We start from the raw sequence: 25259 nt of genomic DNA on the forward strand, positions 1-25259 counted from the left end.
AACACCCATGGTTCACAAACAGTTGGTTTTGTCTCAAACGAATGTAAACATCTGGGAAAGAAATTGCATGTATATCAACTGCTCTGTGCATTATTGTAGTTCTAGTACAGCAGCCTAATGAGAATCAGTAGAATCTATATTATTCATACGATTAATAATATGCTTTTTTTTTTTTATTTCATTAATACATTTCTTACTTAAATGCTGCATTTAACGGATACCTGAACTGTACCTGGAAAAATTTAAAGCAGTTTATTATATTTTGTTTTATTTTATTTGTCCAATTTATTTATTTATTTTTTTCTTTCTTTCTATCTCAATGTCAGCATGCCTTTTCCGCAGGTCCATAAAAAGTCTTAAATTTAACTATCAAATTTAAGGCCATAAAAAGTACAATGGGGACAGAAAGACAATTGTCATATAGGTTAATGTAATGATTAAAATGAAAAAAGCTATGATTTTATTGGATAAATATGAGCACCGCACGTTTCAAAGTCTATCTTTATGCGGTCCTGAAAGCGCCACCTGCTGGCAGAGAATGATTTTGCATTTTTAACAGTCCTTCTGCTGGTTTAAAATAATAATTGATTTTAAATCAGCCATTAAACCATCAATATCATTTAACACATTTGATTTTTGGCTTTTCTTAAAAATGGTTTAAAATTTGACATTTTATTTCATTATATATATATATATATATATATATATATATATATATATATATATATATCACACAATCTTAAATTTGAGTCTTAAATTTGAGCTTAAAAATCCTGTCGAAACCCTGTGTGCTATAAAATAGACACGATTACATAAACAAGGAAAACAATTACAAATAAATATTACAAAAGGTATACGAAACTTATATTTTTGTGCAAAAGATAAAAATATTCCAGTTTTGGAGGCCATAATTCAGCCATCAAACAATGAACTGGACTAGATCCAAAAAGCAACAGTCTGAACACAAAGAGGTCTGAGGCACCATTACAGCTTAAGTGGACCAAAAATGCGAGTCCTCTTTCAGGAACTGCGATAGTAGGGCCTTTCGCACCGCGAGAACCTTTTCATAGCACCCGAACTAGAAACTAGAATTAGATCCTACTCCAGAGTAGGGTCAAAAACAGTTCTAGGAACTATCAGTGACGTAAGTGTACGCTGATTGGCCAAAGCCTCCGTCCTCCATTCACCGGTTGTTGACGTTTGTTAATACCACGCAAAAAGACATCGCTGTCGGCCGCTTCAGAATTCCTGCTGCGAGGGAGAAATTGGTCCTCTAGGAACTACCCTGCAGGCTAGTTCCAGAACTTAGTTCCTAGAACTTCGCGGTGCGAAAGCACCTAGTGTGAACACAAAGAATATGATCACATCCAGTAGAAGGATTAATGTATGAAGCAAAGTTTTTCCTCTGTAAGCATATACAAAGTCATCAATACCTAGTGTTTTAAAATCTTTTAAGATTTTTATAGTCCTCTAGTGTATTTCAGCCTAAAGCCACTCAAGCCACAACCATTTTGACAAAAGTTCATCTGTGCCATATTTATCATATATCTGTGTCAGACTATGACACCTATATTTGTGCATTTGACAGAACAGCACTGAAAAGTAAATCATAAAAAGACTTTCACAGTCGACAAATGTAAGATTGTTTGAGTGAAGAACATACACACAGGTCCGATTGGGATGGGGATGGTGATGATTTCTCATACTGGTTAACAGTATTAACTAGAACTAGCACGGATTAAGTAGAAACTGACTTGTAGAGAACCCATCAATCCCATTCCCAACTTCAAACAACTTCAACTTGACAAAGAAAAATAAAAAGACTTGATGAAAAATAAGCAAGTAAGTTCAGCTTCCGGTTCATGATCAGAATGTGTTCTGCACGCATATGTTACCTCGACAGTGCGGCCCCTCGTCACGTCCATCCGTGCAGTCCGGGACACCGTCACAAAGCTTGCTCAGGTGAATGCACACATCTGTTCCTCGACACTCAAACTCGTTGGGAGGGCACTGTGACACCTGGGTGTGATGGCCTGCAAAGGTACACAGCAAACAAACACAAGTTAACACACTGCAACGATACAAAGAGATGCAGCTTCATTTAACTGCTAGTTTAACAAGTCATGTCTATTTCTTTTAGAACGTTAAAGTTAACACCTGAGTGATCCAACGCATGATAATTTGCACACTACAGTGACAACAGACTCATAATGTGGTAGAGTGTGAAAGCATGTGGATTTGAGTTCCAGACCATTCGGTTTAAACGTCTATTGCATCCTTATTACAGTTTTCCCCAGCTGTAAAATGTTTTCGATTGGTGCATTTGGTTTCAAATTAGTTTTATGTTAGTATTATTTATATACTATTATATTTTGAATTTTATTTTTATATTTTCAGTTTCGTTTTTAGTTTTAGTAATTTTGTTATATGCTTTTGTGACTTCAACTTCTTAGATTTTAGATGGTAGCCAAGTTCGAGTTTAAATCGTTTCATTAAATATTTCAGCTTTATTTCATTTTTTTTTTTTTTATAGTTTTACTTCATTATAACAACAGTGTTCCAAATGTCCATTATACATTATATTTACAGTCTCAATAACATATTCCAGAAGTTAGAAGACACTACAAGAGTCTCCAGAAGAGTTAAATAAAACACACACTCACAAGTTAAAATTGAGGACTAGAACAAAAGAACTATTGTCTTTTGTTTAAAAATCTTATTGGTAAGACTATAACTTGCTCTCTCAGCTCAGAAAAAAAACAAAGTGAATGTAAACCATTTAGAGCATCGCTATTGGCCGGAGCCGTTCTCCCTCCATGCGGCCCACACGGCAAAGCAAATTGTTTGTCTTGGATATTTTTCTTCCATCTCCTCTTTCTTTCTTTCCCTCCACCTCTACTCATAACATCTGCTGACCCATTTTAGAAAAACACAAAAAAGGAGGGGGAATTCACCTCCCATATAGAAGTGAAGCAGTCTTTTAGCCGGGTTAACGCCGCTCGCATTGCACCACGCGACTGCTTCTGAAGGTCCATTAGGTTTTTCTGCTCTCTTAATAGCACATATGTGAGTATCTTCTGGGACGGAAATGAAGGGGCCAACGTGCTTATTTGGTTCATTAAAGCTTGGCAAAAACAGACTGGAAAAAATGTTTCTGTGGGAGGCCCCAACAGAGCTTTAATTTTAAAAGGCTAGCACATTTTGAAGAAACATTATAACGAACATTGTTAAATCTTGAGACTAGGAATAGGTCTATCTATCCATAACAGTACAATGATTTTGTACTTATGTGACTCCAAAGATCACAATGAATACTTCCATTACTGTGGAAAAGCAACACCAACAAATTCCGGATCCACAAAGCCCCCATCTTTCCAAACCAGGCAATTTAATTTCAGCTGTTCCACTAAAATCAGGAAAGAACATTGTGTACTTCCTCTTTTCCAGCTTCATATTTATAATGTTTCTGATTTATATCACATGACAACATCCATCTATCATCTGTTATGAGGGGAGTTAAACCAGTATCAGATATTTACAAAGCTTTACATAGACCAGAGGTCAGCAACCTGGGAAACTAAAAGAAATTAATCTTACATTGTTTTTATTAAATGTACATTTGCTGCAGAAAATTCAGAGTTGATATGCAGAGTCCTTGCATCTGCATGACTTCAGACTTCCTCTAATCCTTCCTCATGGTAACATATTCTGTTTAGTTATGTGAAGTGAATGGAAGCCAAACACCCACTGGACAAGTAAACTGATACACAAGTATCAGTGAAAAACATGTAACACGGTTTCCACAAAAATATTAAAGGTGCCATAGAATAGAAAACTGTATTTACCATGGCATAGTTGAATAATAAGAGTTCTGTACATGGAAATGACATATCGTGAGCCTCAAACACCCTTGTTTCCTCCTTATTATGTAAATCTCGTAAATAAAAAAAACCCACTGAAAAATAGGCGAATCAGAACATAACACTGACTGTGACGTAACAGTCGGGATCACTAATAGTTACGCCCCCAACATTTGCATATACCCGCCCATATTCTAGGCCAGCCGAACCTGCACAGCCGAATCATCAGAAGTTCTGCAGGTATTGTGAAGAAACGAGCGAGGACAACAGCGAAAATGGCAGATCATGGAAATAAATGTTATGTTCCAGGCTGTGCAGGGGATGTGAAGTGCAGGGGTGGGTTGGTGTCTGTTTTCAGAAAGGCACGGAAAGCAAATAATGCATTCTAATAAAATAACGCGAGCCACTAAAGTGACATGGTTAGCTCCTTGCTAGCGGTAGCCTGTTACATTACAGTACATAAGATTTCACTTACCACATAAACAGAGTAAGGAGAGATGACTGAGGATGATGGCGAATGATTTACAGATCCTGAGCACCACTGACAAGCATCTGATCTTGTAAAATGTGTGGTAAGTACTGCCGCTCCATAGTATAAACAGAGTTCGTGCGATCGCGAATCTCGAAAGTGAAAGTAAAATGCGATTGTGCATTTGAAAGCAGTTTCAGTGCCCAGCATATTTATAGCAGCTCCCTGATGCCCGCATTTTATATACAGTAGAATTACCCGACAATATAACTGCGAGAGAAAGTATTGAAATATATATTTTCTCTGTGTTTCCTTCCTGCTGTGAGCTACTGAAAGGAGCAGCACTGTGAAACAGCCAATCAGAGCAGAGCTCAACATTATTATTCATGACCCTTCCAAATAAACCAATAACAGACCATTTAATTCTAGTGAGAAATCCTAGGGTTGTAAATGCACATGTAAAACCGTTTCTGGAGTATTTTTGCCCTTACCTAAGCCACATATCTTCTATGTAGATTTCAGAGAACAATTTAAAATATATTGTATCAATGCATTCTATGGCACCTTTAAGCATTGATAATAATAAAAAAGATTTCTTAAGCACCATATCAAAATATTAGATTGATTTCTGAAGGATTCTGTGGCACTGAAGAAAATTCAGCTTTGAATTTAATAAAAATTTTATTTTAACATTTAAATATAAGACAGCCATTTTAAATTGTAATAATATTTTGAAATATTACTGTATTTGTGTTTACATAAATGTAGCCTTGGTGAGCATAAGAGACTCCTTTCAAAAACTTAAAAATCCACAGGCTCTTTTTCTGACCCTTTCTCCACCTCTGTTTTATACTGAAGCTTTGAGATTCCCTCTGGGGTTTGCTGGCAGGGTAACAATTCAAGCAAAGCCTAAATCCAGCTCTTCAAGTTCAAAAGTCTCTTCAGCCAGTGCTACCCTTCTGAAAAACCAACCTAAAAGATTCTGTGACTAGCGTGAGAGGAGGCCAGTCTGAACAAAACTCACCAACTAATCCTAATTCTGCTTAAATACTACTAACTCCAAATGTGCCCAGAAAGTTATAGAAATAAAATGGAAAAGAAAGCAAAAAAGGGTGATTCTGGCATGCAAAAAGCAGTTTTGCGAATGAGGAAAACACACAGGGGGAGCAGACAGACGGATGTTTCACAATGAGTGTGTGTGAGTGAATTGGGGGCAGATCTCTGTGATCTTGGAGTGAACTGGGAAGTCGTTGGCCATTTGCTAAAAGGAGCTCTCTCTTTCAGGCGACGACTGCTTCCTTCCTGCACTGTTACTGAAACCCTGAAGCACACGCACTAAACACAACAGAGAGCCGGGGGGGGTTAACACAATTAAAACACAATTTAATTGTGTTCAAATTTCAAAGAACACAATTAAATAAATGGACGTAACTCATGAACCCTAATGAACATGTCCAAGACATATTTCAAACCAAAACAAATATCTTGCTTAAAAGAAAAGGAACAGGATATTTAGGATATTTTTTTTTTACATGCGACATTATCTGACTGAAAATAGGGGAGCCTCCAATTTCCTATTATACAAAAAAAAAAATAATAATATTTCACAATATTTAAGCATCATTTATTTTGTGTTGTTACTATTACATATTGTATGTATTATGTGTTGTTGTGTTCCTTTGTTAGCTTGTATCTTTTTAAATGTATGCTTGTATTAACAGTTGGCTACAATTAGTTACATTATAGCGCTTTATCACAATAATGTTCATTTAAAAAAATAAAAAATAAGTACAACTTCCAGATTAATTATGGCAAAGAGAAAGTCCTTAAAATGTTTTCTTAATTAAATGAAAATAAAGTAAAATTTAAAAATGTAAAAAATATAAATTAATGCAAAATATTTTAAAGGCACTATATTTTAAATAAAAATATTAATCTAAAATAATTTCAAAATATTTTAAAATGGTACTATATTTTAACGCTACATACATAAAATGGAAAAGAAAGCAAAAAAGGGTGATTCTGGCATGCAAAAAGCAGTTTTGCGAATGAGGAAAACACACAGGGGGAGCCAGACAGACGGATGTTTCACAATGAGTGTGTGTGAGTGAATTGGGGGCAGATCTCTGTGATCTTGGAGTGAACTGGGAAGTCGTTGGCCATTTGCTAACAGGAGCTCTCTCATACAGGCGACGACTGCTTCCTTCCTGCACTGTTACTGAAACCCTGAAGCACACGCACTAAACACAACAGAGAGCCGGGGAGAGGGGGGGGGATAGAGAGTGCACAGAGTGGACATCCACAGATATAGGGCTATTATTAGAGAAAACAAACACTTTAAATAGCTAATCTAACCATCTAAAATTTCAAGGAACACAATTAAATAAATGGACATGTTCATTAGGGCTCATGAGTTACGTCCAAGACATATTTCAAACCAAAACAAATATCTTGCTTAAAAGAAAAGGAACAGGATATTTAGGATATTTTTTTTTTTACATGCGACATTATCTGACTGAAAATAGGGGAGCCTCCAATTTCCTATTATACAAAAAAAAAATCGAAAATCGTTGTGTTCCTTTGTTAGCTTGTATCTTTTTAAATTTATGCTTGTATTAACAGTTGGCTACAATTAGTTACATTATAGTGCTTTATCACAATAATGTTCATTTAAAAAAAAAAAAGAAGAAGTAAAACTTCCACATTAATTATGGCAAAGAGAAAGTACTTAAAATGTTTTCTTAATTAAATGAAAATAAAGTAAAATAAAAAAATATTTTAAAAAGGTACTATATTTTAAATAAAAAAATTAATCTAAAATAATTTCAAAATATTTTAAAATGGTACTATATTTTACGAAAAAAGCAAGCAAGTCAATCAATAAATCATAATGGTGCTATGTTTAAAAAAAATAAAAAAAAGTAAATAAACTAAACAAATAAATAACAGTCATGGCCAAAAATATCGGCACCCTTGGTAAATATGACCAAAAGCGGTTGTGAAAATTAATATGCATTGTTAATCCTTTTGATCTTTTATTTAAAAAAATTCACAAAAATCTAACCTTTCATTGGATAATAAGAATTTAAAATGGGAGGAAATATCATTATGAAATAAATGTTTTTCTCAAATACACATTGGACACAATTATTGGCACCCCTAGAAATTCTTATGAGTAAAATCTCTCTAAAGTATATTCCCATTCATATTAAAAATTGAGCACTCCAGGGTGATTATGAACATGACATTATCCAGCCATGGCTTCCTGTTTCACAGAAATATAAATAGGAGGGAAAACAAAGTCCAAATTCCCTTAATCATCCATCACAATGAGAAAAACCAAAGAATATATTTCTGATGTGCAGCAAAAGATAATTGAGCTTCACAAATTAGTGAAGTGGCTTTAAGAAAAGAGCTAGAGCAGTGAAAATTCAAATTTCCACCATCAGGGCAATAATTAAGAATTTCCAATCAACATAAAATGTTACGAAACTGCCTGGAAGAGGACATGTGTCTATATCGTCCTTATGCACGGTGAGAAGGAGAGTTTGAGTGGCTAAAGACTCTCCAAGGACCGCAGCTGGAGAATTGCAGAAAACAGTTGACTCTCAGGGTCAGAAAACCTTTAAAAAAAAAAAAAATTGTCAAACAGCACCTACATCACCACATGTTGTTTGGGAGGGTTTCAAGAAAAATTCTCCTTGCTCTTCACAGTGTTAATTATATCTACGTATCTATGATAGATATAATTAACACGTATTATATATAGATTCTATACATGTATATAAATATATAATTTCCTCTCTCAAGACCTACGTAAATTGCTGTGTTTATGAGGATACTTGCAAAGACGGGGATTCTGACGCATATAAGTGTGTTTATGTAATCGTTCAAAGCCAATAAAGCAGTAAGAAAAAAACAAAATTAAATGCACGGTCCTCTCACACAGAAACGGAGACGCCGCACGCATATAGCTCTGTTGTTTGCGTTTCAACAGCTTAAAATTGGTTGTTTTAAAACTGCAGTGCTTAAAAACGCGTGCCCATGCTACAGATGTAGTCCCTCGTTTCGGAACGATATCCTCGTTTTGTTCTGGTCGTTCTCCACCTGGTTCTTATCTTCTAAGATAAGATACTATCTTATAATGGGCCATGTTTGGATCTTCCAACCAGACAATAATCCAAACACAAACCTCAAAAACAACACAAAAATGGGTCACTGAGCACAAAACCAAGCTTCTGCTATGGCCATTCCAGTCCTCTGACCTGAACCCTGTAGAAAATGAGTGAGGTGAACTGAAGAGAAGAAGCACCAACATGGAGCTGGGAATCTAAAGGGTCTGGAGTGATTCTGGATGAAGGAATGGTCTCTGATCTCTTGTCAAGTGTTCTCTAACCTCATCAGGCATTATAGGAGAAAATTTAGAGCGCTTAAACTGGCAAATGGAGGCTTCAAAAAGTATTGAATAAAAGGGTGCCATTTATTGTGACCAATGTGTATTAGAGAAAAACATTTATTTCATAATGATATTTCCCCCCATTTTAAATTCTTATTATACAATGAAAGGTTAGATTTTTGTGAATTTTTTTAAATAAAACATCAAAAAGGATTAACGATGCAGATTTATTTTCACAGCCGCCTTTGAATATATTTACCAAGGGTGCCGATATTTTTGGCCATGACTGTACATAAATACAAAAATATGGTAACAGTCTTATATTTTAAGAACAAAGGTAAGTAAATTAATTAAATACAAATAAATAAATACATAAAATAAAAAAAATAATAATAATAAAAAAAAAATAACCAAAAGTATTTCCCCCTTTTTTGCCTACAATTTTTGCTCTTCACGAAGTCCACATTGTCATGGCTGGGGAAGATGACTTTGAGTGAACCTGGGTTCATGCTGTCAAGACGAGCTGTACTTAAGCACCTGAGCGGAGCCACAGGGAGTCTAAATACTATGCAACCAGACTGTATGTGTGTGTCTAAACTCATCTTACCCTATCCTTACCCCTAGTTACATAATGACCTCCCATTTAGCTTTCCTGTTGTGCTTTTGTTAATTGTGTGTGAATAAGATGCACCGTTTCCTCCCCCACTTAAAGGGTTTGTTTCTGTCCCTCAGTCTCATTCATGCTACTTTCAGCTCTAATAAATACACCCAACATCCTGAAAGGCCCGTAATAATGTCTGCCTGCACTGGCTCCAGCGGTAACATCCAACGCTTCTTTGCCCTGTGCATATTACAAACATTTTTCATGTCATGTAAATTAAATGCTACAAGATTCAAGAATGTGTATTATTTTAAAATACATAAATCATGGTCTAAGGCTTAATTACATTATAAAACAACCTCACTAAGCATTAAAATAATCTGAATTATTTATTAAATAATCTGAATCTATTTATTCCTCCTTCCTTCTGTCGCTTCTTGTTCTGCGTGCTCGCCAAAAAGCTTGATAGCAGAGCAAATTGGTCTTTAAAAAAAATTGTCCTTGACCTTCCGTTATCTTCACAGCCACACTGGAGTCTCTTTTTGACACTTAATTTTATGCTGTCTTTGACCAGCTGATCCAGGGTCAGCGATGACACGCCATTAACCCAGCATCCTTGCAAACCTTCTGTTCTCTGTTCCCAATAACAGATGAATCAGGTCAGGCGATGAAATGAACCTCTGATCTCGGTTTCTGCTGTTCAGAATACTCATTATACCCATTACCAAGGTCATTCCTCAACCGACCTCACATAGTTTATTCGTACACTTCCATTCATTCACATATTCTGCTGTTACACTATTGCTTCTTCATTCATGAATTTCAGCTCCCTTCTTTCACTAAATTACCAGAGATTGCATAAAAAAAATATTCCGATTACAAATTCTTAAAAACATTGACAGGTATTTCCAAGTAGCATCATTTTGAAAAAATAAAATAAAAAAATAAAAAAGGACGGTTGCTCTGTGAAATTTCAATACAAAATCCAGTCAATCTAGTAGATCGTAAATATTCAAGTTGGTCATATGAATTTGCCACTTTGAGCAACAAAAACCTGCTTGGTTTGAATGTGTCTTCTGTGTGAGCAGAGCTTTTTACATCTCGACTCTTTTGAGAAGAGACAAGGTACCTTTCATTTCAGAAATTTTACTGTAACTCCACCTTAAGGAGAATAAATGAATAAATAAATACTAATAAATTAACTGTATTTATTAGAATAAACATTTATGTGAATACACATTGATTGGTTAAGACAAGACTTGTGGGCATATTAAGATAATCTTAACGATAATATAAATGATAAAACATAAACCTTAATAATTGTATTACTAGTAGGCAAGATAAATGTTGAAGTTTAACAATAAAAGATATTATTATAATGTTTTTATTGTGCTTTACAATACCTTCTTTGTTTTCCAGAATTCCAAGAGAATGCAAACCTAAAATATTCATTAACAAAGTGTCCACATACACTTGCATTTTTCCCCCTGCCTATAATCAGTCTACATCTCCCAATCAGTCAAAAAACTAGGTATCCATCTTTCACGTTTTCCTGCAGGTCACATGTCTTGATGACCTTTTCTCAATCCAACCAATCGGTGTAAATGACACGGACAGATATCAGTCTCCTCAGGGGCGGCTGTGGGTGGCAACAGTCTTACACAAGTGCAAATTACACCGAATAATCACTCCTCCTCACCCATTCAATCAAATAGTCTAAAACAGCATCTTAATGTAAAAAGAAAGCATTTACATACACACTCAAATACATGTGGCCCCATGCGGAGCGCTCTCATTTCCCCAGAGCTTTCTGGAACAAGACTGATGATTTACCAATACATTTGGTTCAGTTGGTGTCTTCTTTATAATAATTAAAAACACACATACTTCCACGCACTAAACCTGCCCCACACAGATAAAAGTTTTTCCTCCACTAAAGCATATTTGTGTACATCTGGTCCTGTTTGCCGCCCTGACCACAGTCATGCTGGCCATGAAAGCATTCTGTGATATTCAACACACTGAAAAAACACAACATTCTTAGCGTAAATGGAATTGAAAAAAAATAAAAAAAACAGACATTCCTAATGAAAACCATATCCTCCTGCAGAATGAAAAACGATTAGCTGTAAGAACTTGTAATGGGTTCCCTATTTGGCGCCTGAGTAACAATCCTACAACATTTCGTGAGGCATGTTGTGCAACTATTACCGTAATTTTGACAGTAATACACTGTGAAAATGCTTTGGTAAAAATCGCTTATTTGGTTTACAGTAAGTTCCCTTAATCTATAAGGTCAAAAACTGCAATAATTCTAATAATGGGACATTTCACTATTTAAATGTGCAGTTTTTGGAAATGAAACAAAAACGATACATCTTATAATTTACAGTAAAATTGACATTTCCAGAATTCTGTTTGTGACCGTTCACATTTGATGTTTTTTCACTGAAATACGATGTCTCTTCTTAATTGTGTCTAATCGGTCATGTAAATCAGGGTTTTGTGTTACATCTTATTTGGCTAAATTAATGTTTATTGTGTTATTTTAATTTAGTGCGTTACCATGATGGTGTTTTGTACTTGTGTGTATTTCACCATGCACCTTCTATATATCGGTATTTACCTAGAAAAGCTACTTGATGAACTTCAAACTTCATGTTTCTCTTTACCACCTGTTTTTAAGGTGGTTGGCAGTATATTATAAAGGTTGAAAAAACACAGATTTTAGTATTTTAGTATAATAGGGTAAAGTTCTGGCAACAACAGCTGCCATTTTTACTGAAAACTTCCCAGATTTTTTACAATGTATGTCAATATGACAGATACTATACTTTAAAAGTCATTAAAATGCACTGTTCAGTGACAGGATGGCCTTTGCCTCAGGGAAACGCCTATGATGCCTAAACATGCTGTCGAGGTTGGTGGCTCTCAAAGGGTTTGGAAGTGTAAAATTAAAGGCAAAGAAACAGAAACAAATTCACAGAGAAGCCGCAAATCAGAGAGGAGAGAAGAACAAAACTGGAAAAATGTCACAAAGAGAATTTGATATCTCAGTTTGCGTATTTGGGTCTGTCTGGGAAAGATGAGTCAGGTGAGCTCCACGGGTGTGCAGCATGATGCCCTTACACAGCCAGACTCTGAGAGTCTGTCTTTACCTCTGGAGGGTAATTGCAGCTTAGGTAAGACACCTGGGAACAGTCGTGCAATTAAGACACAAGACTAAATGAAAAAGCGGCATGACTCACTATGATATACTTCTAAGGCTGGCTCAGTATAATGTGCTTACATATACTAAGGATGGGAACCAGTACTTGCCAATTATCAAACAAGAAAATGCAATAATTGAGCTGACCTGTTTATTAAAAATATGATACACATTAAATAATTCAGTTCAAGCAAGATTTAAAAAAGTTAAGTAAATTCTATATTAGTACTCAATTTAAGCTTGCAGAAATTAAAGTTTGAACTTATAAGTATATTTTACTTGAAATTGTTTATGTTTACAAGGATTCTTTAAGTAAATATCAAAGTTATGATCCCATTTTTCCCATCATGCATTGGGGCATGAATAATTAAAAAGGTTCAATTTGTCACTGGTTTTGAGTTGTATTTACACTGTTTTGCTTTTGTTGTTAGGTTTAGTACCTTGCTGTTTTGTGACATCTGGAGTTGATTTTCTACTCAAAATGACCCATTCTTACTCAAACACTATCCACTGATTGTCATCGTCATTGTGCATGGTGTAGGGGTGTGCGATATATATATCGTCTGCGATAATATCGTAATTGTTGTTTTAACGATGTGCAATTTGACAATATTGAGTATTTTGCAAAAACCAAACAAAACACCTACCAGTGCACGCTTACATTAGATGAAGCCGGTTAAACAGTGCACGTGCGCATTTAGAGTGAGTTATTTCACTGCATGATTCAGTCTATTAAAATGCATTAAGAATGATCACACAATTCAAGATATGGGGGAAGAAAATTTATATATTTACGTTTCATGCCACTTTTTCTTCAAAAATAAGCATGATTACAAATGTGATATTGTTTTTATACAACAGTTCAATAAACATTAAGTTAATATTAAGAGACTCTGTTTTAGACACCATATTGCCTGTTTTTACTCCATTTCGCCGACAAAAAATAAATCCAAACTGCGACAGCACTGTTTTGCATCTCTGAGCAACATGACATTGCTTCGTTCCTGAATGAATCAACCATTAAATGATTCGGTTCAATCGCAATAACTCACTTATTAACAGTGACTTTCTGCCACCTACAGGCGGTTTTAATATCACATTTAAAGTCTTTTCATTTTTAAAATAATTTTACATATCAGTATTCAGTGTTTTGTTTAAAATGTCAAAAAATTATGCATTTCTAACTGGTTAAAGCACTCCATGTCCCTCTGAGCTGCATTAAACCGTGTAAATACATCTAAATGCCGCTTCAGATGCAACTTCTGCGAAAATTTATTTTTATTATCTTAATTGACTGTTTAAATGTAACAATTTGACTCTTTAAAAAAGCTTTATTAAAAGGTAAAAATCAATTTAAACTTAAATTAAAAGATTAATTAATCACTAATGTGAACTGACCACACAGAATATGAAGAATATCAAAAACTGCAGCTGTCCACGGTAGACAGATATCAGCACAATAACACACTCGGCAAAATATCGTCTAATTATCGTTATCAATTTTTTTTTTTAAATAAATAAATAATATAAATAAATAAATAATAAATAAATAACTAATATATAATATATTATTATTTTTTATATATTATTATATATTAATAATATATTATTATTTAACAATATTAACTTTTTGCTGTACTTTTAATCAAAAATTTAAATAATTCCAAACGTTTGACCGGTAGTGTATTTAATAAATTAAAATTAAATATTTAGAATTTTTAAATGATACTATCAATAACAATAATTCATTTTAAATAAAATTAAAAAATAATAATAATTATTATTATTACTACTACTATACATATTATTATTAAAATAAAAAATATTTTAAGTTCCCATTTAACAGTAATTGAGCAGACAAAATGACCATCCTCAATACACACTAATAAATCAATTCTACACACAAGCATTACCTTCACATTTAGAGATGGTGCAAGTTGACTTTTACTACAGGTGCATTAGTAATTGTGATAGATAACGTTGCCATACCCTTCTCAATCTTCTTTCTTTATTGAAGGAGAGAGAGAACAGGAGAAAGAGAGTTCCTCAGTGCTCTTGTCTCTTATCTCAGTGCTTTTCTAATGATATACTGACCTACTTAAAGATATAAACAAGCCCTACACTGGGCGCCAGGTTTGCGGAAATCTCTGATTTACAACCAGAGAGAAACCGAGTAGGAAACAAAAGAGAGAGAAAGAAAAGGAGGGCAAGATTTATTTGTTCTGGCAGCATGGCACTGATGGGAACTCAGTTTGTTAGTTAGAAACTAACCTGAACTAGAGAGATGAAGTAGGACACAAGAACGACCTTCAAACACACAGCACACCTTCGTAGCATAATAAGACAAGTCTCAACTAAACCATGAGCAAGAGCCACCAGACTTGGGTCTGAATTAGTGTGTTTGCAGGGCTCCAAACTGCGACTAAAATATTAATTTGCGAGTGAAGTTTTTGCTGAGGTCGCCACTGGCGACTATATATAATTTGCATGAAAGGACTTTTTTCCCGATTGTTTTGCGCTCACATCTTTTGTTATGTTCACGTATTAAACTTACATAAGACGATGCGCATCAAAGTTTTACTGGAAAAGAGTTTCAAACAGTCCTCGTCTCTGCCGCACACAGTCTGCTGAACGCAGTGAGAGAGACCTGAAAGGTGATAATATAAACACCAGTACCCCGCGTCCACACGGTCTGTGTATGCGTCCGGATCGCGCGAGCGGAGAGTTTCGCACTTAATGCTCAGGCGCGATCTCTTTAGCTCCTCAGTTAAAGCAGCAAGTGAACCCATTATATATTTCGATTTACTACTATAGTATGAAATGAACATGATCAAAAGGTAGGCATAAGAAAGCCTATAGTACAACTTACTGAAATGTTTTATGTAAAAGCTCATTCAGTGTTTCAAACTGAGGAAATGTATAAAGCTTGTAAACATTGCATTGTAATACATTTACCTCAGAATAACCACTCAGTGTCCATAAACTCATCAGTCAGCTAGAAAAATAACTATAAAGAGGAGCGTTTTGCTATATTTATGCGCTGTTGCATATTAATATTTTTACTTATTGTGTTGTACATGATTCAACTCCTCCTATAAAATTGCATTTTACTAATGAAGAAAAACAGACTGAATGTGTGAAAGACGTGACAACATTTATAGGATGCACTGCACTCAGTTGCCAAGTGATGCTTATGGTCCATGATATTGGTACAGATTCTGTGTAACGAACAATTCTTTGTGACTGTACATTTCAAGTTGTAAAAGACATTTAATTCACACTTTAAGTGAACCTTAGTCCCCCGGTCGACCTGATCATCTACAAGATGGATTAAAATGCTGATAAAGCCTAGAAAAGATAAGACATAAACACATGACAAAATGATTTAAATGTTAAAATAGGGGGGAAAAATAAAATGATAATAATAAAATAAACCACTTTTATTCTGTGGCACCTAAAAAAATAATTTGGCGCCTAAGTTTTTCTTTTATAGGAGCCAATGGCTCCTGTTACGAACTGTACACTGTTTTTCCTTGTGTATGTTCTCTTGTTCTATTTTCTGTTTAGCGCTTCTAGGTACCGCCTATTTTCAGAACACTATTGGTGGATGTGCCTGTCAATCATCGTTGGTCATCTGTGACGTCGTGGGATCTCCGCCAATTGCGATCTGTTCTGATGCCTTTAAAAAGGAAGCGGCGACTGGAAGAAAGCTAGGCTTCTGACTTGGCGTGTCACTGGTTGTGTTGTTTTTTCTGTTTTCTGCTACTACTTTAAATGCCTACGAGACTTCCGTGAGAGTTGTTAAGATCTGTGTAAAGTTTGTCATTGGTGACATTTGTGTTCTTGTTGAACGAGTGTCTTTGACACTTTTAGCCCGCTGGAGCTCCACCTAAATTAACTACTGTCTTTCAGACAACGGAGATGTGGAACAGCATAGTAAGTCACGTGACATACACACCTTGCACGTAGGATTTTTTTATGTATTAGATACACTAGCATAGTGAAGTGCGCTACCAATGTATTTTTGTGTTACTTTAGTTAGAGTAGGTTTAGGGCGCATTGTGCGCTGAAGATTTTTCCTTTCATATTTTTGTTTTCTTATTTAGAGGACGGGGAGGAGACAGTGGGGTTCATTTTGTTATATTTATTGTTTTGATTTTTCTAGCGCCACTTTCAGTTCCCTCTCCTGTTTGTTTTGGTTACATAATTTACTATTGGTTATTATTCTTGGTTTTCTTCAATGTTTGTAAATGTTCATGGTTGTGGGAGCAATAAATCTTTTTTGGTGCTAATTTTATTGTCCCGTGTATCTCTTGCCACATACTTAAGCCTCTTCTTTTGGTCATCTCAATGTTACTCTTTTTATTTAATTCCTAGACAAAAATTTCCATCAAAGGTCGTAACATTTAATGGGGGCTCGTCCGGGATTGTTTAAAATATTTCAGGTTAGATATTACCGGATGGAATTTTTAACCCTTGGGAGGTAGATAAAATGACCAAAGAAATAGCTATGGTGGTGGCAATAGAATTGGTTGGTTGTGTAGTAGGCTAGTGTGATTGTAGGTAAGTTTGTCATAGTAAGTAGCAGTTTTGTAGCACTTTTGAGCACGTGACACTTTAACTTAAAATGTTCAGTTTAGAGGAATTTGTTAAGAGTCCGTCGTTGGAGCTGCTTAATGTTTGTCGGAAACAGGACTTGTTTTTGGTGGCTGATCATTTTAAATTGATAATTAATAAGCAGGATCGCAAAGCCGAAATTAAGCAAAAGGTAATAGACCAGTTACTTGAGCTTAAAGTACTTCTCACGCCAAATATTGAAATGGAGGAGACGGCTGATCATCTAAGCCCTGGTGATGAGGTGTTTGCTTCTTTTGGAATGGGAGATAAGAACGTGTGTAGTGGCAAAACTGATGCAGATGCAGGGGTGGAGGCCGTTGCAGATGCTGGTGTTGGACTGCCACCTTTTGAACCGTTCTCTCCGCTTTCTGTGGGTTCACGAGACGATGCGCGACTGAAAGTTCGTATGGCACGTCTATATTATGATTCCCAAGAGCACACCCGTCAGGCTGAACTTGACCTACGTTTGCAAATACGCAAACTTGAAATCGAGGCTGATACGCAAGTGAGGCTGCGCCAGCTCGAATTGGTGGTTTCAAAGAAGGCTGTGGAGGCTAATCAGCCAGATCCAGTTTCTCCTTCAAATGTTTCTTCGATGTCGATCTCACCTAGTCCCAATTTTGACGTGAGTAAGCACATTGCTCTTGTTCCACAATTTAGAGAATCAGAAGTTGATTCGTATTTTAATGCGTTTGAACGGATTGCGACTTCTTTGCATTGGCCACTCGAATTCTGGTCTCTGTTACTGCAGTGTAAACTTGTGGGAAAGGCTTTAGAGGTGTACTCAACTTTGTCACTTGAAGAAAGTTTGAAGTATGATTCAGTCAAATCGGCGATACTTCGTGCCTATGAACTAGTTCCTGAGGCGTACAGACAGAAGTTTAGGTCGCTTAGAAAAACTTCTAATCAAACTTTTGTGGAATTTGCTAGAGAGAAGGGCACGCTTTTTGATAAGTGGTGTGTATCTAACAATGTGGCAGATTTTAATTCGTTGCGTGAGCTTGTTCTCTTGGAAGAATTTAAGAATTGCTTACCGGAGAAAGTGGTTGTTTACCTAAATGAACAAAAGGTAACTTCTCTATCACAGGCCGCTGTTTTAGCTGACGAATTTATTTTAACTCACAAAAATGTCTTTGTTCATTCACGTGTGGAAAATGCACCCGCTGTTCCATCTTTATCTAATACACAATTCATGCGCTTGAAAAGTAATGCACCAGGAGTTAGTGAGGATCGTGACTGTTTTTACTGTCACAAGAAAGGACACGTTGTTGTGGATTGTCCCCGACTTAAACGAAAACAAAACTCGCAAGCTAAACCGGTAGGTTTTGCAAAGACTTGTAAACAGACTGTAGCTGTATACTCCAAAGAGGATGTGGATGAAACGTTCCGTCCTTTTATTCTTAAGGGGTTAATTTCTTTGACTGGTCGTGATGAAGATCAAAAAGAAATCACAATGCTTCGTGATACAGGTTCTATGCAAAGTTTTATTGTTGAAAGTGCAATGAAATTTTCTGATGAGACTTCATGTCAGTCCAGCGTATTAGTGCAAGGAATCGAAATGGGATGTGTAAAAAGGCCCTTGCATAATCTGCATTTGAAAAGTGATTTGTGTTCTGGATTTGTCCGTGTTGCAGTTTGTATTTCACTGCCTATGAAAGGGGTAGATTTAATTCTAGGCAATGATTTAGCCGGAGGGAAAGTGATGCCATTATTGGAAGTGCTGGACAAACCGACAGAATGTGCATCTGATGAGGTTGGTGAGGCTTATCCTCATGTTTTTCCTGCCTGCGCTGTTACTCGCGCACAGTCGCGTAAAGAGATTGCTTTGAATGATTCTTTCTTTTCTTCTGTCGTAGACGGAGAGGAAAATTTGGAATGTGAGAAAAAGAAATCAGAAAGGGTGAAAAGTTCTTATTTAAATGACACAAATTCGTTGATTTTAAAAATCACACGAGAGGAATTAATCACTGCACAGAAAAAAGATGAAACTTTGACTACACTTTTTAATTCTGTAATTCCGCATGATGTGGCTAAGACGAAACAAAGCGCCTACATTTTGGAAAATGATTTGTTGATGCGTAAGTGGTGTTCATCACCTGACCAGGCCGAGTGGGATGTTTTTTATCAGGTTGTGGTTCCTGTCCCATATCGCCCACATGTGTTGTGCTTGGCACATGATCATCCACTGTCGGGTCATTTGGGTATAAGGAAAACTTACAACCGGATTTTAAAGCACTTTTTCTGGCCTGGATTGAAAACGGATGTAACACTTTATTGTCGATCTTGTAACGTATGTCAAATTGCAGGAAAGCCAAATCAGGTTGTTCCTCCAGCACCGTTAAACCCAATACCTGTTCTTGGCGAACCATTTGAACATGTCCTCATTGACTGTGTAGGACCTTTGAAAAAGTCAAAAAGTGGTAATCAGTTTCTACTAACTGTGATGTGTCTAGCCACCCGATTTCCTGAAGCCATTCCTTTAAGAAAAATTACTGCACCTGTTGTTGTCAAGGCACTAATTAAGTTTTTCTCGACATTTGGTTTGCCTAAAGTGGTGCAAAGTGACCAAGGCACAAATTTTACGTCTAAGCTTTTTAATCAAGTCATGCAGACTTTGGGAATTACACATCGTACTTCCACTGCGTTCCATCCAGAAAGCCAAGGCGCTCTGGAACGTTTTCACCAAACGTTAAAGTCGATGTTGCGCAAATATTGCATGCAGACTGGTAATGAGTGGGATGATGGCATTCCCATGCTGATGTTCGCTATCAGAGAAAGCGTTCAGGAGTCGCTGGGTTTTAGTCCAGCTGAACTAGTTTTCGGACACCAGGTACGTGGTCCATTGAAAGTTTTAAAAGACCAAATTTTGGAAAAAGACAGTTTGAAAACTAATGTACTGGAGTACGTAACGAAGTTTCGGAAGCGTTTGCATATAGCTTGCTCAGTCGCAAGAGAGTCTCTTGCCAATGCGCAAAAAGGCATGAAACGAACATTTGACAAAAAGGCCGTTACGCGATCTTTTAAGTCTGGTGACTCAGTTCTGGTTTTCTTGCCTATTCCTGGTTCTTCACTGTCGACTCGATTTTTTGGCCCTTATGTCGTGAAAGAGAAATTGAATGAAACAAATTATGTTATCTGTACTCCTGATCGAAAGCGAAAAACTCGTGTTTGTCATGTGAACATGCTGAAACTTTATCATTCGAGATCACAAGTTGGTGTGAATGACAGAGCTCCAGACACTGCTGTTATTTCTGTTGCGGTTGTGACAGAAAACCCCATTACTGATGCTGAAGAAGACGGAGTAATGTTTCAGAATATTTCTCAGACGACTGTGAGGTTGTGCAATTCTGAAATATTGAAAGATCTTGATTCACATTTAATGAGTTTGTCTATTGATCAGAAATGTGATCTAGTGAGGCTCATTTTTGAATTTGAGTGTCTGTTCAAAGACGTACCTGCATTAACTAATGTCATTCAGCATGATATTGACGTTAAAGATGCTAGACCGATTCGACAGCATGCTTATAGAGTGAATTCGGTTAAGCGTTCAGTTATGCGACAAGAAGTTGATTACTTGTTGAAAAACGATCTTGCTAAGCCTAGCTCTAGTCCATGGAGTTCTCCATGTATTTTGGTACCGAAACCAGATGGTTCTTTTAGGTTTTGCACAGATTTTAGGAAAGTAAATTCACTTACGGTTCCTGATAATTATCCACTTCCTAGGATGGAGGATTGTGTGGATAATGTGGGATATGCAAAGTTTGTGAGTAAATTAGATATGCTCAAAGGCTACTGGCAAGTACCACTTACACCCAGAGCTTCTGACATTGCTGCTTTTATCACTCCAGATTCGTTTGCACAATATACGGCCATGGCGTTCGGACTCCGAAATGCACCTGCTACCTTTCAGAGGTTGGTAAACACAGTTTTAGCTGGCATTCCTAATTGTAGTGCTTATTTGGATGATGTTGTTGTCTATTCCAGAGATTGGGATGAACACATGAAGTCATTACGTGCTGTATTTGAGCGTTTTGCGTGTGCTTCCTTAACCCTTAATTTGGCCAAGTGTGAGTTTGGTCAGGCTAAGGTGATGTATTTGGGAAAGGAGGTAGGGCATGGTCAAGTTCGACCAGTTGAAGCGAAAGTTGAGGCTATATCGAAGTTCCCAGTTCCTACGACTCGACGTGAACTCCGAAGATTTCTCGGAATGGCTGGATATTATCGCAGCTTCTGTAGAAATTTTTCGTCTGTGGTTAGTCCTTTAACTTCACTTTTAAGTCCTTCTACTGCTTTTGTGTGGAATGCAGAATGCCAATACGCATTTGAGAGCGTGAAATTACTATTAAGTAGTTCACCTGTGCTTGCAGCTCCTGATTTAGATCGGCTATTCACGCTTGAGGTGGATGCAAGTAATGTCGGGGCTGGTGCTGTCTTATTACAGGATGATGAACAGGGCATAGCTCATCCAGTAAGTTATTTCTCTAGGAAGTTTAACAAGAATCAGTTAAACTATTCAGTCATTGAAAAGGAGACGCTTGCTTTAATTTTTGCATTACAGCATTTTGAGGTTTATGTTGGATCTAGTGTGCAACCTTTGGTAGTTTTTACGGATCACAGTCCTTTGACATTTCTTTCAAAATTGTACAATCATAATCAGAGATTGACGCGGTGGTCACTCTTTCTGCAGAGTTACAATTTAGATATAAGACACAAGAGGGGCGTTGATAACGTCTTAGCGGATGCTCTTTCCAGAGTATAAACTTTGGGTTTTACCAAAAGAGTTTATTCTTAAGTGGGGGAGTGTTACGAACTGTACACTGTTTTTCCTTGTGTATGTTCTCTTGTTCTATTTTCTGTTTAGCGCTTCTAGGTACCGCCTATTTTCAGAACACTATTGGTGGATGTGCCTGTCAATCATCGTTGGTCATCTGTGACGTCGTGGGATCTCCGCCAATTGCGATCTGTTCTGATGCCTTTAAAAAGGAAGCGGCGACTGGAAGAAAGCTAGGCTTCTGACTTGGCGTGTCACTGGTTGTGTTGTTTTTTCTGTTTTCTGCTACTACTTTAAATGCCTACGAGACTTCCGTGAGAGTTGTTAAGATCTGTGTAAAGTTTGTCATTGGTGACATTTGTGTTCTTGTTGAACGAGTGTCTTTGACACTTTTAGCCCGCTGGAGCTCCACCTAAATTAACTACTGTCTTTCAGACAACGGAGATGTGGAACAGCATAGTAAGTCACGTGACATACACACCTTGCACGTAGGATTTTTTTATGTATTAGATACACTAGCATAGTGAAGTGCGCTACCAATGTATTTTTGTGTTACTTTAGTTAGAGTAGGTTTAGGGCGCATTGTGCGCTGAAGATTTTTCCTTTCATATTTTTGTTTTCTTATTTAGAGGACGGGGAGGAGACAGTGGGGTTCATTTTGTTATATTTATTGTTTTGATTTTTCTAGCGCCACTTTCAGTTCCCTCTCCTGTTTGTTTTGGTTACATAATTTACTATTGGTTATTATTCTTGGTTTTCTTCAATGTTTGTAAATGTTCATGGTTGTGGGAGCAATAAATCTTTTTTGGTGCTAATTTTATTGTCCCGTGTATCTCTTGCCACATACTTAAGCCTCTTCTTTTGGTCATCTCAATGTTACTCTTTTTATTTAATTCCTAGACAAAAATTTCCATCAAAGGTCGTAACACTCCTTACTCGATTTTTTTGTCTGGAGCCCTGGTTTGTGTTTCAAAACCAGACGAATTGATAAACAGGTTTCTGCAACCCATCTCATTTTATCTCTTCAATCACTTCAATGCAGTTACATCCGGCAGACACCGCCTAGTGACTTCACAAAGACACTAATAACAAAATGACAGTTAAGACCAGGATTAAATGTGACACTACCTCTAAAATTTACATACATTCTCATTTTAAATGTTGACAGCCGGTACAGGCCTTTCTCTTGAATTTAAAGTGTTGGAAACAGCTTTAACAAAGAGGATTAAGTGTGTGATGTGTGTAATTGGCAGAAACAGATCATGATAAATCAGAAGGTCAGAGCTTCCGTCTAATGAAAAGCCCCTTTGTGTGTTCAGCCGAACTGCATTAATGGCATTGAAATTATATTAGTGGCGCTTTTTGAGAGACAGATGGTGGGATCGCAGCAGAAAATTTATTTGCAGGTGGAAAATTATTTGATGTTTACGTGCTTTGAGCACCTTGTTCTGAAACGCCTGGGAGCTACTCTGTGTAAGACGTCCAAACGATGGGCCGTTTATTTGGACCAGTGTGTGAATTTCTCATCATAGTCCATAAACTACAGCTGGACATTTCACGTCATTCATTAGGCAGAGGCTTGAAGCAGCTTACAAAAAAGAACCATGGTATAGGAATATGTTTACTCATTCAGTACAACACTACACTGTGTCTACAACTACCACGGTATTACCACAGTATTTTTTTTTCACAAGGGGAGCTGGTATTCTGTAATACATTTGGCAGAGACGGAATGTAGCTTACAAAATAAGTACCATGGTATTATCATTTTTGGACATGGTATCATATAACTGCCTGTACAAAAAGTAGTGTCCATACCATGGTACAGTAGTATCAGATGCAAAAAAAAAAAGAACTGAAATTAATTTACCATGATATTTACATGGTACTCCATGGTATATCAGAAGTGCATTGTTCTATGTCTAAGGTTGATATATGACATGATACCTTTTAAGTACTGTACTATAAATGTGGTTTCTTGGTATGGACACTGGTAACACCATGGTCACTCAGGAATACCATGGTTTTTAAGCATGGAAATTATTTAGTACCATAGTATATAGAAATGTACCATAGTATTACCAATAGATAGATGCCATGACTGAGCCATGGTAAAATTACAGAGAAGCTGTGCATTTCTGTAATTCATTTAGCAGAGGCTGGATTAAATTAACATAAAAGTACCATGGTAATACCATGTTTTTGGACATGGTATCATTTTTAGTTTCATGGTTTCTGAAATAACTTGTGTCTAAACTATGGCATATGGATTACAGTGACACCATCTCCAGTACCACCTCAGTCCCACAGTAATTATCACGGTATTACCAAGCAATGCACCAAAATTTCACCAAATGAAAATATTCAGTCAAAATAAAAAAAATAAAAAGGACATTTGGATTTTGGCCAAAATAGTTTCAGAGGGCCAAAATCATTAGTCAAAGTATCAAGGGCGGCTTGTTACCAAAGAACCTTACTATGGTTTAATTTACCACTTGAGAAAAAAACTGAAAGCACCATAACCAACAATGACTCAAATTTAATTACTGAAACTTTACTTTTATTTTTTACCTTAATGAAAACTTTATTTTTTGGTTTTGTAAAAAGTTCAGTATTAGTACTAGTATTACCATAACATACCATGATGTGTCTGCCAAAGTACTTTTTGTAAGAAACGTGAGGGGGGGAAAAACAAAACATGAAAAGTCAAACGAAAGCTTAAAAAAATAATCATCAAGAAAGAGAAGCCCACAATTTCCGCCAATAAATTAGTGTAATACAGAAAGGGTAAATGAAGAAAACCATTAGATGTAAACACAGACTAGTGTACATAGCAAAGAACGCATGTTTGCAGTTTGTTTGTCAGTCTGAGAGGATGAAAAGGCGGCTGCAATTACAGCACAGAAGGTCATATGTAAACACTTTACTAGCTCTGTCTGTTCTCCTGCTGGACAGTAAAGCACTACCCAAATGCTGATGGTGGAACCATCATGGCCGCCTGCTGTGAGGGTGTCTGGCTTGTGTGACAGATGTGAAGTGAGGTGCGGTACGATCGGCTTCATTAGGAAACATTTAGGAGCAGGTCAGTGTTACATAAAAAGAGCCAGGCTTCTGTTTTTTACGTTTGAGATGAGCTCACACACACAGATCACTTGGCTCGACAGGACTGTGTGCAGTCAGCCAGACTAAACAGAGCAGTTTAATTAGTGCCATCACTCAGAAGAGACACACAGAGCGTCCACAGCTCGATCAATGGTTAGATTAGTTAGGTACATGTAATGAGGAAAGGTCAAGGGTACTCAGAAGTGACGGCAATTATCAATCATGGAAATTTCAA

General features: G+C 36.6%; 1 protein-coding gene across 1 annotated transcript in view; it reads right to left on the bottom strand.

Moving 5' to 3' along the window:
* Positions 1 to 25259, bottom strand: part of LOC306860308 (low-density lipoprotein receptor-related protein 1-like) — a 139975-nt gene that overhangs the window by 92032 nt on the left and 22684 nt on the right. The window contains exon 3 of the mRNA XM_079401941.1: positions 1896 to 2033. Within this exon, the coding sequence (XP_079258067.1) occupies positions 1896 to 2033 (138 nt within the window). The remainder of the gene's footprint in view (positions 1 to 1895; positions 2034 to 25259) is intronic.

The sequence above is a fragment of the Barbus barbus genome (assembly GCF_936440315.1).
Source record: "Barbus barbus genome assembly, chromosome: 41".
NCBI classification, from domain to species: domain Eukaryota; kingdom Metazoa; phylum Chordata; class Actinopteri; order Cypriniformes; family Cyprinidae; genus Barbus; species Barbus barbus.